Here is a 15,950-nt window from a genome sequence, read left to right as displayed (position 1 = left end):
TGTGCCTGCACTCCCTCCCTCCCTCAGGAGGTCACCTGCGAATAACTGGGGCTGCTTTTGGCCCTCCTACCCTTGCTTGCTAGTAAAATGGAGGCACCCAGTAGCTGACCTGCAGCTCCTGGTTGGTTGGTGCAAAAACACCTGCATGCCCTGTCGTGTGTGTGGACAAAGACTGAGGGGTGGCTGTGGCAGGAGCAAAGCAGGGGGTGGCTAAGGAGAGGTGAAATACTTCCAGAATCCTTCCAAGGGAGAGGCTGCCCATCCCATGACATGTTCAACCAGTACTGGAGCCAGGCTATGGGCAGTGCAGTGGCAGTACTCCATCAGCAGCATGTGGGCATCGGAGCTTCCTTGCCTGCCCTGGGTAAACCTTACCTCTGCTCCCAGACCAGGAGAGCCAAATGCTGGACATCTATTGGCCAAGCCACCAGAAATGAGCAAGCATCTTTGACAGAATCAGAAGCCTGCAGAAGACATAGGTCAGGAATGGGCCTCACTGCCTCTGCAAGGAGGCATTGAGTTGCTGGCCTGGAACCACAATGTTGTTCATGATGAAGCCAAACTACACATGGAATCATTGCAGCTAGTTGCTCTGCCAAAGTGCTCCTCCGTGTCAAACACAGTGAAGGAGAGGGCAATTTTGGAGAGGCCAGGTAGGACATGAGCAGTTTTGCATGGGTTGAGAGTTACTTTGGTTCTTCTCAGGTCTTGCTATATCAAGCCCTGAACTAGTTCCCAAAGTGCACCACAGGAGACTGAAGAAGGGATGACTTGCGCCTATGAGGCCAATAATTGAAGAATATAAACAACTGGGGAGCTCTGTTGAAAGGTCAAGATGGGCAATTAAGGGTTGTTTGGGCTGGGTTTTTTTATTTCTGCAGTGTTAGTCTTAAGCTTTGGCAAGTGTGTAAGAGACCAGACTTCAAAATTGTATTATATTCTTATAAAAATCTTGCTCTTTTCTGGCTTTCTTTCCCTTCACTTTTCACCTTTTTTCAGAGGCTGCTCTGTCTGGAGCTAGAATTCTTTGCTATATAACTTCCAATAGCAGGTGTGGATGCTAGTTTGTAATGAACTAAAGGCAGATTCTCATCTCGTTTCAACAGCATGATCCTCATGAGGTCAGCAGTATTTGGCCTGCTGTAAGTAGACATATTGGCCCATCTGCCCATCTCTTTGCCACTCACAGAAGTGTTGAGATTAAGTGTTGAAATTTTAAAATGTATCACTTTTCTTCTTGTTAAAATTCAAGGTTCTCAGAATTGCCCAGCAGTTCCAGAAGATGTGATGGAACAGTAGTTGTCCATCCTCCTCCACTCCTTGTTCAAGAGCGATCGCCATCTGTTTAGCACATTCTGTGAATTTCTAAGAAATTCCTAGATTCTCTTCCTACAACAAGCAAAGCTGAAGTAGCTCATGAAAATTTAATGGAGAAAATATTGAGTATGGTGTCATTGCTGCTGAATCTGATGATTTTTGTTCAGTGTAATGTTTTTGAAGTGTCCTGAGAAACTCAAATGAAAGGTGCTAAGAAAGAGCAAGAGAGGTTTATGGCTACAGAAATTGCTAGGTGGAAAATGCAGTAAATTTAGTGGCACTCACATTTCAAGTTAAGGTCTAATCATTTGCCAGTCTGCCAGTGTAAGAAACTCTTTCGCTGAATCAGCACAGATGATGTTCAAACCCATAAATCTATCTACAGGGTGGTTCAGAAGCAATAGCCAGAAGAGAGATGTGCTGTCAGATGAAACCATATGTCCCTGAACTTCTGAGTATCTTGAGTGCTTGGCAGGAACTTCAGTCCCTGGCTAGCTGGAGGAGGAGGGGATAGGCAGGGTGAGGGGAAGCTGTTATAGTCTTGTAGGGTGGTCTTGCAGAAAATCTGCCTGCTTTGATGTGACTTCTCTCCTTTTTTAACCAAGTCCCAAAGGAAGAAGGACCTGTGTGTGTTACCATAAGTTCCAGGAGCTTATTGGTTGAGCTGAGCATCGCAGAAACCCACCTGGCTTTCACACAGCAGTCAAGAATGTCCCTTCATGAAGCTTTCTTGCACAGGCCAGCTGGAGATTAAACATTATGAAGTCAGCTGGTCTTAGTGAAAGTAAGCTGGCTTTTTAGGGCCATTCCTGTCTCAGCGGTGGTCTGAGCTGGGCCCGGTAACACACTTGCCAGGGCAGGAAAGCTGCTGCAGGACTGGAAGGTAAAAGCTTATATGGGGATGAGATGCAGCAGTCCTACAGAGGAGAGAGCCTGAGTCTTGCTCTCCCCTCCTGAGTAATCACTGAATATGTCATAAGAAGCTTTAACCTGAAAGACTGACCTGTTTTCTCAGTAATTACAAGTTCCAGAGCTCTGGTCGGTGGCTCCGTGGGGCTGCAGAGGCTCTTGCTGGAAGTGTGCAGGCTCAGCAGTGTCTGTGCTGTGGCCGGTCTGGCCCACAGCAGCAGCTCTGTGGGTTGCAGTGAGCTTCCCAGCTCATCTCCTGAACTATAATTTCAAGCTAGTGACAGGCTGAAGCTCGGTACAGATCCAGAGGACCTTCCTGTTTCTACTGGGCACTGATCGGTCTCTCCCCTGTGACAGTGGCTATGCCGGGCGCTGCCAGCCAGCATGGGACATCCCACAGAGCCTCCCAGGAAGGGAGTGCGTCTTGGGGATGTCGACAGTGGAAAACAAGTTCCTTGCAAAATCTGCTGGCTGCACTGAAGTGATGAGAAGAGAAGAAAATATTTATCTCTGCAGCTCAGAACAAGTAAATGATGGAAATACTCTGACCCAATATGTAAGCCAGTCAACTGGGAATATGGTTATCTTCAAATTGCTGATTGACTGCTGGTTTTAAATTCCCCTAAACAAACAAAGTGCTGGGGGTAAACAAGTCAAAATGTATTGACTGGTTTGCGGTGGTGGATGTGAGAGAATAACTGCATAAAGCCTTCCTGGAGCTGTGATCTGGAAGAGAACAAAAACCACGCTGTGTGAAGAATAGAAGCAGCCAATTTCTCTCTCTTTCAGTTGCCTCCATCCTGGGGTTTTGTAACTGCTACCACCTCTCCAATGCATGAATGAAGGCTGCTGCTTCTCACTTTCCTCATCTTCCCTTCACCTGTAGCAACCAGCCGCAGACCTGGGGTGGGGAGTGGTGTGGGGCCCCCCTGCCTGAGAGCTGGATGTGAATAACAGGGTGTGCAAGTGGTCAGGCTGGCACTGGGCACCTGCTCTGCCCATCACTGTCCCCTTGCCGCTGTGCTGTCGGGTTTCTGTGCAGGCTTCTGTCAGTGTGCAGAGACTGGCTGCTTGCCCTCCGGGTCTCGGGGGATCTCACTCCTCTGGGCAGAAATCAAGCAGGATCCTGCGGCTGCTGCAGCTGGTGCTCACGCAGGCAGTCAGCACTACACAGGCACTGTGGTTCGGGCACCGCTTTTCATGCCGCTTTGCAATTGCAAACGAGGAGCTGATACAACACAAGCAGCCGATTATTCCAGGCCCGTGACTGAATGACCGCACTCTAGCTTTTGCATGCTAACAGCAGGGCCTGGTTAGGCAGGTGTCTTTCAGAGCCCTTTTCTCTCTCCACAGAGGCCGGCTTTGCCATCACAGCCATCTCCCGCACCCCCGGCGTGACCTACAACGAGTCCTTCGACCTCCAGTGCATCATCAAACCCCACTATCCCTCCTGGGTACCGGTGTCGGTGACCTGGCGTTTCCAGCCAGCAGGCAGCACTGAGTTCCATGACCTCGTCACCTTCACGCGCGACGGCGGGGTCCAGTGGGGTGACAGGTACCTGGGTTTCCGGACCCGCACTGCTATCGAGAAGGCTGAATCCAGCAACAACGTGCGCCTCAGCATCAGCAGGGCAAGCGACACGGAGGCCGGCAAGTACCAGTGCGTGGCTGAGCTCTGGAGGAAGAACTACAACAGCAGCTGGACACGACTGGCAGACAGGACCTCCAACCTGCTGGAAATCAGGGTCCTGCGGCCTGGTGAGTGCTGAGACTACACGAAAGGGGCTGGGGGGTTGCATCGTGGGGGTAGGTTGCATACTGTCGCTGCAGTGGTCTCTCCAGAGCAAGGGCTGCTCTCATGGCTGTGTCTGTCTGACATCTCCCACTTGCACAGAGTATAATTGGAGTATATTTGCTTGGCTCTTCAGCCACTGATAGGTTGGAGTTCCCTTTTCCCCACCGCTTCGGGTCTTCTCTTTGCCGCTCCTGGGGGGTTTTCCTCTGGGAGGTGACGTGACTGCAGCTCAATACAGTCTCTGGGCTGTTCTTGTGAGGTGGAGGTGGCTTTCAGGTTGCCACCTCCATTCATCAGAGCAGTCTAACCTGAGGAAGAGAGGTGAGGGACAGGGCAAATAGGATCAAAGAAGGGGCACGTGCTCCCACCAAAGCCTGCATGTGCACACACTCCATAGTGAGGTGCTGCAGTTCCTGTCTAGTAACCAGCTGAGTCTCCTGCTGCTGGAGGTATCTGCAAAAACAGGTAGTGATCAAGAGCCTGAGTTTCACCCCCACCAGCTATCAGGCCCTTTCCAGCTGGAAGTCACCACAGCTATGGGTACCCATACAGTGTGCAATAACTGGGCAGCAGACACCAGGCTTGGCAGGGAGAGTCAGAAAAATTGCAAGTTGCTCATGCTCTCTATACATCTGGTGGAGAGAGTTAGGTGCCTTCTGTAGGCCTTATCACTGATATTTTGATTGTGCCTTCTCTTGTCCATGAACGGTGTAAAGGTGCATTGTGAGGGCAGCTCTGAGCCATTGCTGAGCTCAATAGTTTGTTGCTGTCTTGGTCTTAGGGCTGGAGCTGATGCTTGGAGTGATACTTTTAGCACCTTAATGACTCTTGACAGCATTTTCAGTCCTACCTTCATGTTCTTGTGTAGAGGGACTCGTTCCTAGAGTCTGTCTTCTGGCTTGAACTTTGTCTTTTTCCCCCCAGTGGCCCCTTTTCATACTCCACTGCACCTTCCCCAAGCCTTGGCAAGACTTTTGAAAAGTCAGGGAATACTATGAGCTCCAGGTACCTCGTGAGCTCTCCATCTTTTTTCTTCCCTCCCTCCTTCCTTGCCCTCATATTCAGGTTAATCTTCTCCATTTATCTTGATTAGCCTGCCTTATAATACATGTTTTACTGCTCACAAGGTCAGGTTGGTGATGTTCATCATTTTAGCTTATTTCCCTAGGAGACACCTTTGGCTGAATATGGTCCCTGGAGTAATATGCATCTTCGTGGCACATCTCTGTGTGTGCATGTGTGTGTGAGAGAAAGAGATATTCATGATAACAGCTGGTAGAAGATAGTCTCTGTGTCTCAGCTCAGGGTAGCCAGGAGGACATTTAAAGGACATTAAAACCATGCTCTAGCAGACAGTTCTTCTTTACTGGAGCAGTAACTTAAGCGTCAAGTGATGTCTTAACAGAACAAGTCATGTAGGTCTCTGTGGTTTTTACTTCTCCCTGTCTCCCTGCTGCTCAACAAGCTTCTGCTACACAAATCTTAGCTGTCAGTCTAACAAGCCTTGCATAATGTTTGTGGTTTTATGACCCACAAAAGGATGGAAGAGGAGAAGGGGCCTCCTCAGAGTATCCCCAGCTCCATGGTTGCACTCCCTCTGAGTTTTCTCTCCATATCCCAGGCAGCCTGTGGCAGCAGGTCATTGATACTCTCTGTGAATGCAGTGCCAGCAGTTGTATTAGCAACTGCTGTTGTTCTCTCTGATTTTACAAGCTGCAGAGGGTCGTGTCATTGCTGGCTGTTTGGCTGGATAATTTCCAGCGAGGAGCCAGGATGATGTGGGAGGTGCCTTCCTCCATCACCTCTGAATGAACATCCTGTTGCCCCCACAGTCAGATACCTGTTGATGAAGCGGATAGTGGTTTTCAGATTATTATCTGGGGCTTCTTCAAAAGCTATCATTCAGGAGGCCTGAACCACTGAACACCCGAGAGCTGTGTCAGTCCAAGTCTGTGGTTCTGTAGTCACCTTGATATGACATAACTTGAGGTTGCTATTGAATGTCTTAGTCCTCACTTTCTCCTTTCCCTTGACACTAGCCATGGGTTCCTGCCTTGACCCCCATACCGGTGAGTTTAGGGTGAACTGTCTCCACTACTGGAGGGACATTAAGGGACACTGGTAAAGACGTCTGGAGGTTGTTTGGCAAATCGAGCCAGTATGTTTCCAAATTATAAGTTAATGCTAGGATTCTAGTTTCCTCTAAAACCTATGCTCCCCGTTTGTCAAAGTGACCTTTCTATTTGACAGGTTCCAGGTGCAGATGTGGCAATTGATATATGTCAGCCTATAAAGTGAAAATGGCAGAATAGTGGCTACCTGATTGCTTCATTAATCTCTTTGCTTGGTGAAATCCCACATCTTCAAGGGAGAAGGTGCTGGAGCTTCTCCTGGTGTGTCAGTTTGCCATTTTAGTTTTCAGCCTGTGTCTCCTGGGCTCTCTTGCAGTCAGTATTGTTTGTAGTTGTCATCTGTGCTGAGTGTTAACTGCAGAGGTGGCAGTGCTGGTTTTGAATTGCATGTTTTAATGTGGCTGTGAAGTAATTTCATCTCTGGCTCTCTTGTGGCTAACAGGTAATGTTGAGGAAATGTCTGCAGCTTGAAAAACTCCTTTCCTGCTCCCAGGAAGAAACAAGCAGTATCAGAGAAATGGAGCCCATAACTCTTGAAGGAGGAGGGAGTGAATGAGGCAGGCAGTGGCAGTGTTAACCCAGCTCTGAAGTGAAGGTCTATAGGTGACATGGCCAAAGAGCTCTGCATGGCATCTGGAGCCAGGTGTGGCCTTCGAGTGTGACATCCATGGCCTGTTGAGCATGAAACCATTTTAAGGACTGGAATTATGAGGAAAAGCCCTACAAAGGTTGCTGGCTATATGTGGGAGATCTTACAGAGAGTTTAGGCATGTTGTTCATCGCTTGGTGGTTCATGAAAATTGAGCAGCAGTAGGATGTGGAGCTCCTTTTCGTGGCCTGCGCCTCACTGTCACACCTCAGATTGCAAAGGAGAGGGAGGCTTGTGCACGAACAAGGGACACACAACCCCAGGTAGCTCATGTGTGCTTTACAGGGAGAGAGACCTGCACTGCTGTAGGGTGGATGCTGCGTTTTAACTTCTGTAGGCTGAGGAAAAAATCCAGGCTACTATGGGGTCTGTCATGCAGGGTAGTGGATCAAACTAGTTAGATCCACTGTGGCCATTTTGTCTCCTTAGAACACAGTGATCTCCTTTTTACTTCCATCTCTTGAGCTGCCTGCTGTTCTTTCTCAGTGAGCTCATGTTACATCAGGGAAGAAGGAACAATAAAAGTACAATTTGCTTCATTTCAGCTGCTTCCCCAAAGCCGAAATTGGCAGGAGGCCGTGCAGAGGAGCACAGACTGAGATTAGAGCAAGTCCCAAGTGCAGAGGTGGAGATTTCTTTTCACCACCACGTTTTGTTTAGGGCTGCCTGTTGGCTGTGTTGTCTGGCCTGCCTCTGAAGCCTAAGGTCTTTCATCCTCAAGAGTTGGGGCTTGCCCTTAGGATTCACCACCCCTTTCCTTTCTAGAGCCTTTTCCTTGTCTTTTGCACGCTTACCCTTTTATAGGTGAAGAAGAACATCCTTCATGCAATCTTTACTGAGGTGGTTTGCAGGAGTCAGGACAGATGTGTCTTGTCTTTAGAGAGGACAGATGTGGGGACTCCCTGCCATTTGCTAATCTCCCAGGTTTAAGGGGAGGCAGTGGTGCAGGTGGTTCGTTTTGGACCCACAAAGCATTTGGATATGTTCTAAGCAGTATTCCCTTGCTGCTCTCTGCCCTCTTCCTCACGGAGCACGGAGGAGGAACAGTACCTGAGCTCCAGGTCCTGACCACGGGAGGAAGGTGGTAGATGTGCATGGGACAAGGGGAAAACCAGGGACTGTCAGGCAGGCTCTATTCCCAGCTTCTCTTTGGATTGTGCATCTCCCTGCTGTCAGGTGAGTCCTGTTCTGGCTTATCCTTGGATCTTGCTTTTCCCTGCCAGGTTTTCAGGGATGGAGTGTCTGAGACAGGAGGTGCTGTCTGGGAACAGCATAAGTCCGTGTGGGTCTGTAGGACTCAGACAAGGGGAGCAGACAGTCTCTGGCAGCACAGCATGTGACGGGGACTGTGCTGCGAGCTGGGCAGGCTAGGACATCTGGAGAGGACTCTTTTGGCAAGGAGGCTTGACCAGGTTTGTGCTGGTGTATTAAATTGCCATCGTCCTCATGTGCATTACCACATCTGTCTTTCCCCTTCAGAGCAAGCCAGGGGGTAATTCAGCAGAGCTTTACGAGGGACAGAGGCCTGATTGTTTGGGAGTCCCTCTGGCAACAGCAGAATAAAAACAGCAGGGGTTTCACACAAGCAGGAGGTTGTGATGACCCCACCCTAAGCAGCCCCCTCATCTCTTTGGTTCTCAGGCACAGACCTGCCCATCCCGACCTGCAGGGCACCCACCTCCCCATGACACTCTCCTCTTCCTACCCAGCCCCTTCCTTGTGTTGTCTCTCAGCCCGTTCTTTTGTGATTGATCCTGAAGCAGGCACACAGGGGGAAAGCTGCTATTGCTTCTATAAATCTGCCCTCTTTCTGCTGAGTTTTTGACAGTAATGAACTTGGGAGGAGCGATGGGGAGGGGTGGTGGGGGATGCAGATGCCACTGGTGCTGGGCTTCTCGCTGCTTTTTGCAAGCTGTGCTACAGCAGATTGATTGACCTGGGAGACGTCGAGCAAACAAGGCAGTCAGGCTCTTCATTAGGACATTAATTAGCTTCCAGGGCTCTCCAGAGGCTTCTTTGTAAAGTTTGGTTTATTAGGAGCTGTCAAGTTGAAACCATCATGGAGAAAAAGGGTGAAGGCTTCCCAGGCTGGCTTTAGGAAAACTGGGGGAGGGCTTGTACCTGAACCCTATTCTGAGAGAGAGGTGAGCCAGAGCTTTACTTCCCCTAAAACACTGCACCTGGGTGGGTGCAGAGTACACGGTTACCCTTGTGGTGTCCGTGAGAAACCCCCACTGACAGCAGCCTAGCTGCATTGGGGTAGCAGTGGCCAGAGAAACCTAAGGAGAAGAGAACACAGGTACCTTATCTCTTTGTCAGCCACAGGGAGACTTCTCAGTGTCCTGCTCATCCTTCTATCTGAAGACTCAGTCAGTGGCCAAGCATGGGATAGTTGTGACTGCACAGGCTGAGGATGCTGGGAGGATGAAGAGGAGATGAGGCAGAGGAGAACTGGAAAAACAAAATGCTTTATGGCATGCTTAATGCTGGGAGAAGAGGACTGATTTTCAAACAATTACCAAGACACGTGTGGGGTGTAAGGAAAGGCTTTTTCTAACTAATGAGACTCAGCTATTACTTCCTTTCCTCCATCTCATTTCTTACTAGAGTCTGCGCATGAGGAAATCTCTCGTGGAAGGATGTGAAAGATGCCTTTTCTACCACGTTTAGCCAGTGGGGTACTGACCAGAATCATGAGTGGAGGCTCAAACAGGTGTTTCCAAGGGCCAAAAAGTGCCTACCTAAAAAAAACTGATGCTTTTTGCTGCTGGCAGCATCCAGTAATAAAGTTAAACAAAGAAAGCTAATGAGCTGGAAACTTCCCTACAGAAGTGAAATCTGAAAAGTTTGCTGATTGCTTGATCCCAGAGTGGTTTTGCTCTGTAGAATATCACTGCTTTCCTGCTTTACAGCTGCCTGCTTCATCTGGCAAATAGTTGTACTCTTGCTTAAGTGTTGAAGGAGTTTAAGAAGTGCTCAAGAGGGGCAGGGGCTGTTCAGCAGCAGCCATGACTGTGGTGCAGAGCAGACTCCTCTCCCCTGGGTACTCAGAGACTTGCTCCTTCTCTTCACTGCCTGCAGGGTAAGACCTGCTGTCTCAGAGCTGCTGCTCTCTCCTGTAAGCATCCAGCACACAGAACCCTCAAAACAGTTTCAGTGTTGCACAGCACAGGATGTCCTATTGCATAGATCCATATTGGTGACCCAGCTGGTGCCCTTTTTCTTTTCCAGGTGGCACAGATGGGCTTACTTCCTCCACTTCGAATCCTTGTTTATCTCCTGCCCTTGCATATTTGCCCTGGAGAGCTCTGTCCCCACACTTGCCAGGTCCCTTGGAACATCTTCCCCACTTAAAATGGCTGCTGCGTCCTGTGCACAGCTACTGATCCACAGGCTGGAGCCATGGGGTGCTGTTTATCTGCTTTTAGCCATGAAATCCTGCTCTCTGCATCCCTGTCCCCCGTGTTCTCTCTGTACCATCACTGTCATACAAACCTGAGAGCCCACTCTTCTTGCTCTTGTTGTCATACCCTCTACTATCTGGGCACTGGTTTGTAAATACAGATTAGAGGTGAGGTTTTGCCTGTGGGCACACATCCATCTGAGGGTACCCCCCGCCCCACTTCCACTTTCTGGCTTGCTTTCTCAACTGGCTGTGGTTTTGTGCTCATAGATGTTGGAGAGGTGCTTTCAGTCAGCTGGGCAAATCTGACCTGGTGCAGATGACACATGGTTGGGAGGATACATTGGTGTCAGTGAAGCCGAAGCATCCAGAGAAAATGCTGTCTTCATCCCACAAAAAACATTGCTAAGTGGAAACAAGCCCATTGGTGCAAGCAGCAGGGGAGCAAGTTCATGCTGGATGTGCTACAGTGTTCCCCGCTCCATGCTGGGGATGCTGCCAATGGCCTTGTGGGGTTTGAGCTGTGTTTCACCTCCCTTTGACGTTCTGCGAGCACTGACACTTGGCTTCTCTGCAGATTTGTGTGTAAATGTTTTTGTTGGAGCCAGACGTGTTCAGATGACTGTAGTTATCTTCAGGGTTTCCCTTGGGGCTTCAGCCTGCAAAATGCACCCAAGAACGTAACTCGAGAAGTTGGATTTTAAATCTGTAAAGCACCTTCAATGCATTTCCTAAGTATGAAGGGGGTGAGCATGCATCCTTGCACCTGGTGGGATTGTGACATGGCCTGGCCTGCTCTGTGTGTGCCCACTGATCTGACTGTGGGGAGTCTTGCTTTTCAGTCCCTGAAGAAGACTGACAATGCCAGAAGAGCTGGGCTCTATTCAGAATATGTTGCTCTGTTCAAATTAACTCCCTTCACGGTTACTTTTTTAGGAGCAATTTTTTCCCTTCAATTTCAAAGCACTCTCTGCTCCTCTCTTTGATACCTCCTGAGTGGTTTTCCACTCCCATTTGCAGGATGTGTACACAGAGCCATGGTGTCAGCCTGTTTGCAGTCCATACACATGCAGCTTCTTTGATGTTGTCTTGCACGTCTTTTCTCCTTACACTTTAGCTTCTCATTGATTCCCTGTTTGCTTTTCCTTGGACTAAAATACTCTGCAGTGAATAGTACTTAGACACTGCCCAGCTCTAATGCTGTGTGCATCCCTCATGTCCTTCAGGTCTCCAAAAGCAGACTCAGCAGGGGCAGCCTGTGGGGAGAGGGAGGACTGATGATGAGCAGGTTTCCAGCTAGGTGTTGGCCACCATTCTCCTTCCACAGTCCATGCATGGATCCCCAGGCTGTTGGCTGCCCCACTGGTCTCCACAAGGTGAGTGTCCTAGAGGCCAGCAGCCTGAATGCTGCAGCAGCATGGTTTTTCTCTCGCTGCATTCTTAGTCCTCTCATCAGATCAGTACCTGGCCCAGGTGTACCTTCCAGCATGTCCGAGCAGCAGCTTTGGTTGTCCATCCTTGTGTGTAGGACCTGTGCCATTTTTCTAGCTTCTGTATCACACGGGGTACTTCTCCAAGGATGAGAAACTACATACTGCCTATCAATCAGTTGCACAGACAGGCTGTGTCCTGTTTTGAGATGAACAGCCAGGCCATGCCCAAATGACTGTAAATCCCCTCCCTCTTGCCTTCGTGACACTGGTTGAACTGATGGTCTGGGGGTGTCTTCTGCTGTTGGGACACAGCTGACTGAGCATTCAGCACAGCTGAATGGCTTTGTTCTTCAACATGACAGTGACCTGCATAGCCAGGTGGTGCAGCAATGCCCACGTAAAGGAAGCAATAAAATAACCCAGCCATTGCTTCACGTGGTGATTTTACCTTGCAAGGCTAATACTTAAGTGTCAAAGCAATAAACAAGGAAAAATTTTATCTGAATGTTTTTTCCAGAACTTTAGTTCATAAGAGGATGATTATTTTGGGGTTTCTACCTGCTCAGACATTGGTCAAAGACTAAATTCCTGGGTTCACTGAACCTGTGATCTGCTTCCTCACATCAAAATGGCAGGGTCCACACATGCTGAACCTATGGCTGAGCATCTTTTGTTTTAACATATTCATAACCGTTGGTTTGCCAGGGCCATCTTACTTGCCTAAATAAGACTTCTGGATGCTGTTAAAAAAATTCCTACACTTTTCCTTATCCTACTTTATAGAGAAGCAGGGAGCCCAGATAATGATGGATCTGTAGCCCATCCTGCTGTAATATTTCCTCTATCCTTAAGAAGTTCAAGAAGACAATTTCTTGAGAAATGACAGATGGCTCATTTCACTTGGTTATTCTTCCACACAGTTGACAGATTTGCTGGTTAATTTATGGAAGCAGCAGTGTGATGAGTGTTTAGGGTGCAGGTGGAACTATTCTAGCACATGGTTGCACAGAAGGAGGTTATCCTCATCCCTGACATGTGCTGCTGGCTGCATGGTCCTGTCCCATTCCTTATTCCAACATTGAACTCTCTGTGCACCAGCTCAGTTTACTAAACCAGCAGAAAATTAATCTGGAGGAAAGGAGTAAAGGTGAGTGGGCTAGCTTTTGGATTGATTCAGTTTGGTACTTCTCAGGAAACTTCATCTTTGCATGAAGGGCAGCACTGACAGCCTGGGACTGGCTGGGCTCACGCTCACAGCATCCAAAAGACCTCATGATCCTGCCTGAAGTCTGTCTGGAAAGCTTTATCTCTGGATAGCAAAAAATTACATTTCATACTACCCTCAGCAGTTCATACCTCTCTCTTTTTGTGTAGCAGCTAGCTTTTCAGCAGTAGCAGCTGAAAATGCTGAAGTCAAATACAGTGCATACAAAAGTCAGTTGTGTGCTACAGGGTACAGTTGTACTCTTAGCATGCACCTACACAAATTTATTTTTCTGATAGCCTGTTAGGAAATTCAGCCATTAATGGCCAGGGTCCAGAATGGCATGGAAGTCTGTGTGTGATGCTGCTGCATGTGTTATAATTACACATATATATTTAATTACTTTTAAATATACTAATGTATATTTAATTACTTTTTTTCCTAATTGTTGGAGTGCTCCTTTGTTTGAAATCTTTCTGATGAGGGGTTGATGAAATAGCAGTATGTTTGGAGGGTTTTTTTCTTATCCTTGGTGGCTGTAGCTTGGTACTGAATTTATCTTGTAGTGATCTTGTCTCCGTATTTTAATTTTCAAGTCATCAGTGAGCTGTATATTGTTTTCTGACAGCAGGCACAACTCATGCTGGGAATCTTGTACTCTTCCCCCCCCTCCTCTCTCTCTTGCAGAACTTTTACATTCACATCAATGTTTAGCAGGAAGGTGTCTGTCTTTAGGTCTGTGGGGTGTTCTGCTTTGGAGTATATATGTTTATTTCTTGAATTGGCTCTGAGTCCGTGCTGTCCTTCAGACAGATGTGATTGCTGCTTCTTGGGGAAGCTCATTCTTTTTCCAGAGCAGCAGCGTGTTCCAGCTGGTGAACTCAGACTTAGCCATGGCCAGACCTTGGAGGCTATGGGCTTCCAGGCTTTCTCCATCCCTGGAGCTACTCACACAACCTTCTCTATATATGCTCACAGATGTATGGTTTCTGGGTTTTCAAGAGACTTTCTGGGTCACATATGCATGCTTCCCTGAGGCCTGCTTTGTTACCTGCTAGTCTTTTAGCTGCTCCACTGGCTCCAGTGTGACATGGCTGATAATCCCTGGCTGTCCTCTAGCTGAGCAGATGTCCTTGTATTCACACCACAGCATGAGGCTTGCAGCCACGGACTTGACCCACAACCCAAATGTTCCATAGGTCAGCAGTCTGACTGTGCTGCTTTTGAAGAGAGAGGGAGCGTAGGGCTGCTTGTCTGTAGGTTTGGCTGATGGGGTATTCTCCTTCTGTGGGGCTGAAGCTGGTGTAGGTACAGCAGAGCATCTGATGCAGGCAGGTCCACCATGTGGTACAAGGAGAGATGCCCATTCTGCTTTGCCACAGCATCCAGTGGCAGCATTTTGATCTCACCAAGCTGCACTTCCCCATGTTACAGTAGTACAGTGTTCTTCAGGGAACTGCCTGTGGTTCAGTTTTGGGCTGGGGCTGTTAGATTGGGTAATGCTCAACATGTACAGCTACTTCGGTACCCCGTTTGTCTTTCTGCAGCAGCAGGCTATGAGGCTGGAGAACTTCTGTGCCTTCTGGACTATGGACTTTGTGGCAACTTGCTGATCATATTGAAACGCAGGTCATTTGGTGGCTTAATCCCAGCTGGGTCACAGCCAGCTCCTAGGCTTGCCTTTGAGCTGGGAGCACCCACCTGTCTATGCTGCAAGAGGCATTATTTTCAGCATACACGTAAGGAACTGTATATTTTGGAAAGAAGTGTCATGTGGTGGATTTTTAGCAAAATACGGATTGATTCAGTACTTGTAGAGGGTAGAGACCAAAGGCAGACAGGCTTAAGCCTCTCAGACCCCAGAGGAGTGGGGGCAGCATATGGGTGGCACCCAGGGTGATGCTGAGAGACAATGTCCTGGGTGGATGAAGGCATTTCTGCTCCTTCCTTCTCTGCCTGGGGCTCTGCCCTGGCATGGCCATCTGTGAAAGAGCCATTGCACTGTCTCTCCAGGTGAGTCAGGCAGGGGAGGGCAGACTCAGATTAACAACCTGTCTGACTGCAAGTAGAGGGTGCTGTCCTTCTGACAGAGGAAGGAGGAAGATGGTGACCCACATCCAGCTAGACTAACAGTCCGTCAGTTTGGTGACTTCTCCAGAGATAGATCTTCTCTATGTGAGAAAGAAGTAGCATACAAAAATAAGGATTTAATTTTATGAAATAGGTAAGCTAGAGAGGTTGCAGGAAGACCTGCAACAATAGGAGAGTCCCAGCTGTGGCTCCTTGCCATGTATTCTGCTTTTCTTAGCATGTCCAACCCAGAGCAGTCCACCTGCAACCAGAACCTGTGCAGTTTGGGGACCACAGAAACTTTTGGCATTGCTGTGAAACCAGCACTGCTGAAGCTGAAGATGGCAGATTGATGTTCAAAGCCTGAGCTCTTCCATCTGCTGGCCTTGGGGGTGGGGGGTACAGTGGCTGAGCCTTTCTCAGAAAAGGGTTAACATTGTCTCTCCTTCCCATGAAGCTTCTGTCCTAGTAATTCAATCATGTCAGCCTGTTTGCAGGCAATCATTCATTGTTATAGGAACACTACAGTAAAGTGACAAGTTAATAATGGCAGTAATAATGGCAGGAAAAGTCTAATGCTATTTCCCTTTCTCCTGCTCCTGTTGCACCAGCAGCCTCCCATGTTGGCTAATGCAATTTGCAACCTCGCTAATCCAGTTTCAGGAGGAATTGTTTTCTGTTAAAGAGAACAACAGGAGTTGGGAGCTGTGCTGCCATCCTCCTGCCATCTCTGGGGAGGCTGCCCCAGCACTGGAAGTCTTTGTCTTTCTGTTGCTGTGATTTCTATGCCACAGTTAAGCCTAATGAGCAAGGTCCTCTTAGGAGCATCTCATCTTCTTCCCTTCTGCAAGTGTCTTTCTCCTGATGCCTCTTTGTCTGCAAGTGCTCATACATCTTTTCAACATTTGTTTGCTTTCAGCTAACCTAGTAAATGTGAGTCATCCATCCCTTGCTGTGCTGAGTCAGCAGGCTGGCGTGTACTTGCTTGACTCCTGTTGCCCAGTTTCCCACCATCATTAACATGGGTGTCCTTGGAAA

General features: G+C 48.5%; 1 protein-coding gene across 2 annotated transcripts in view; it reads left to right on the top strand.

The window, feature by feature from the left end:
• IGSF3 (immunoglobulin superfamily member 3) overlaps positions 1-15,950 on the top strand; it is a 100,926-nt gene that overhangs the window by 67,724 nt on the left and 17,252 nt on the right. For both annotated transcript variants that reach the window (XM_071756376.1, XM_071756380.1), the window contains one exon: positions 3,580-3,984. In XM_071756376.1, coding sequence (XP_071612477.1) covers positions 3,580-3,984 — 405 coding nt within the window. The remainder of the gene's footprint in view (positions 1-3,579; positions 3,985-15,950) is intronic.

The sequence above is a fragment of the Heliangelus exortis genome, chromosome 1 (assembly GCF_036169615.1).
Source record: "Heliangelus exortis chromosome 1, bHelExo1.hap1, whole genome shotgun sequence".
Classification (NCBI taxonomy): domain Eukaryota; kingdom Metazoa; phylum Chordata; class Aves; order Apodiformes; family Trochilidae; genus Heliangelus; species Heliangelus exortis.
The sequence above is the reverse complement of the archived record's forward strand: the minus strand, read 5'-3'. Positions and strand labels throughout refer to the sequence as shown.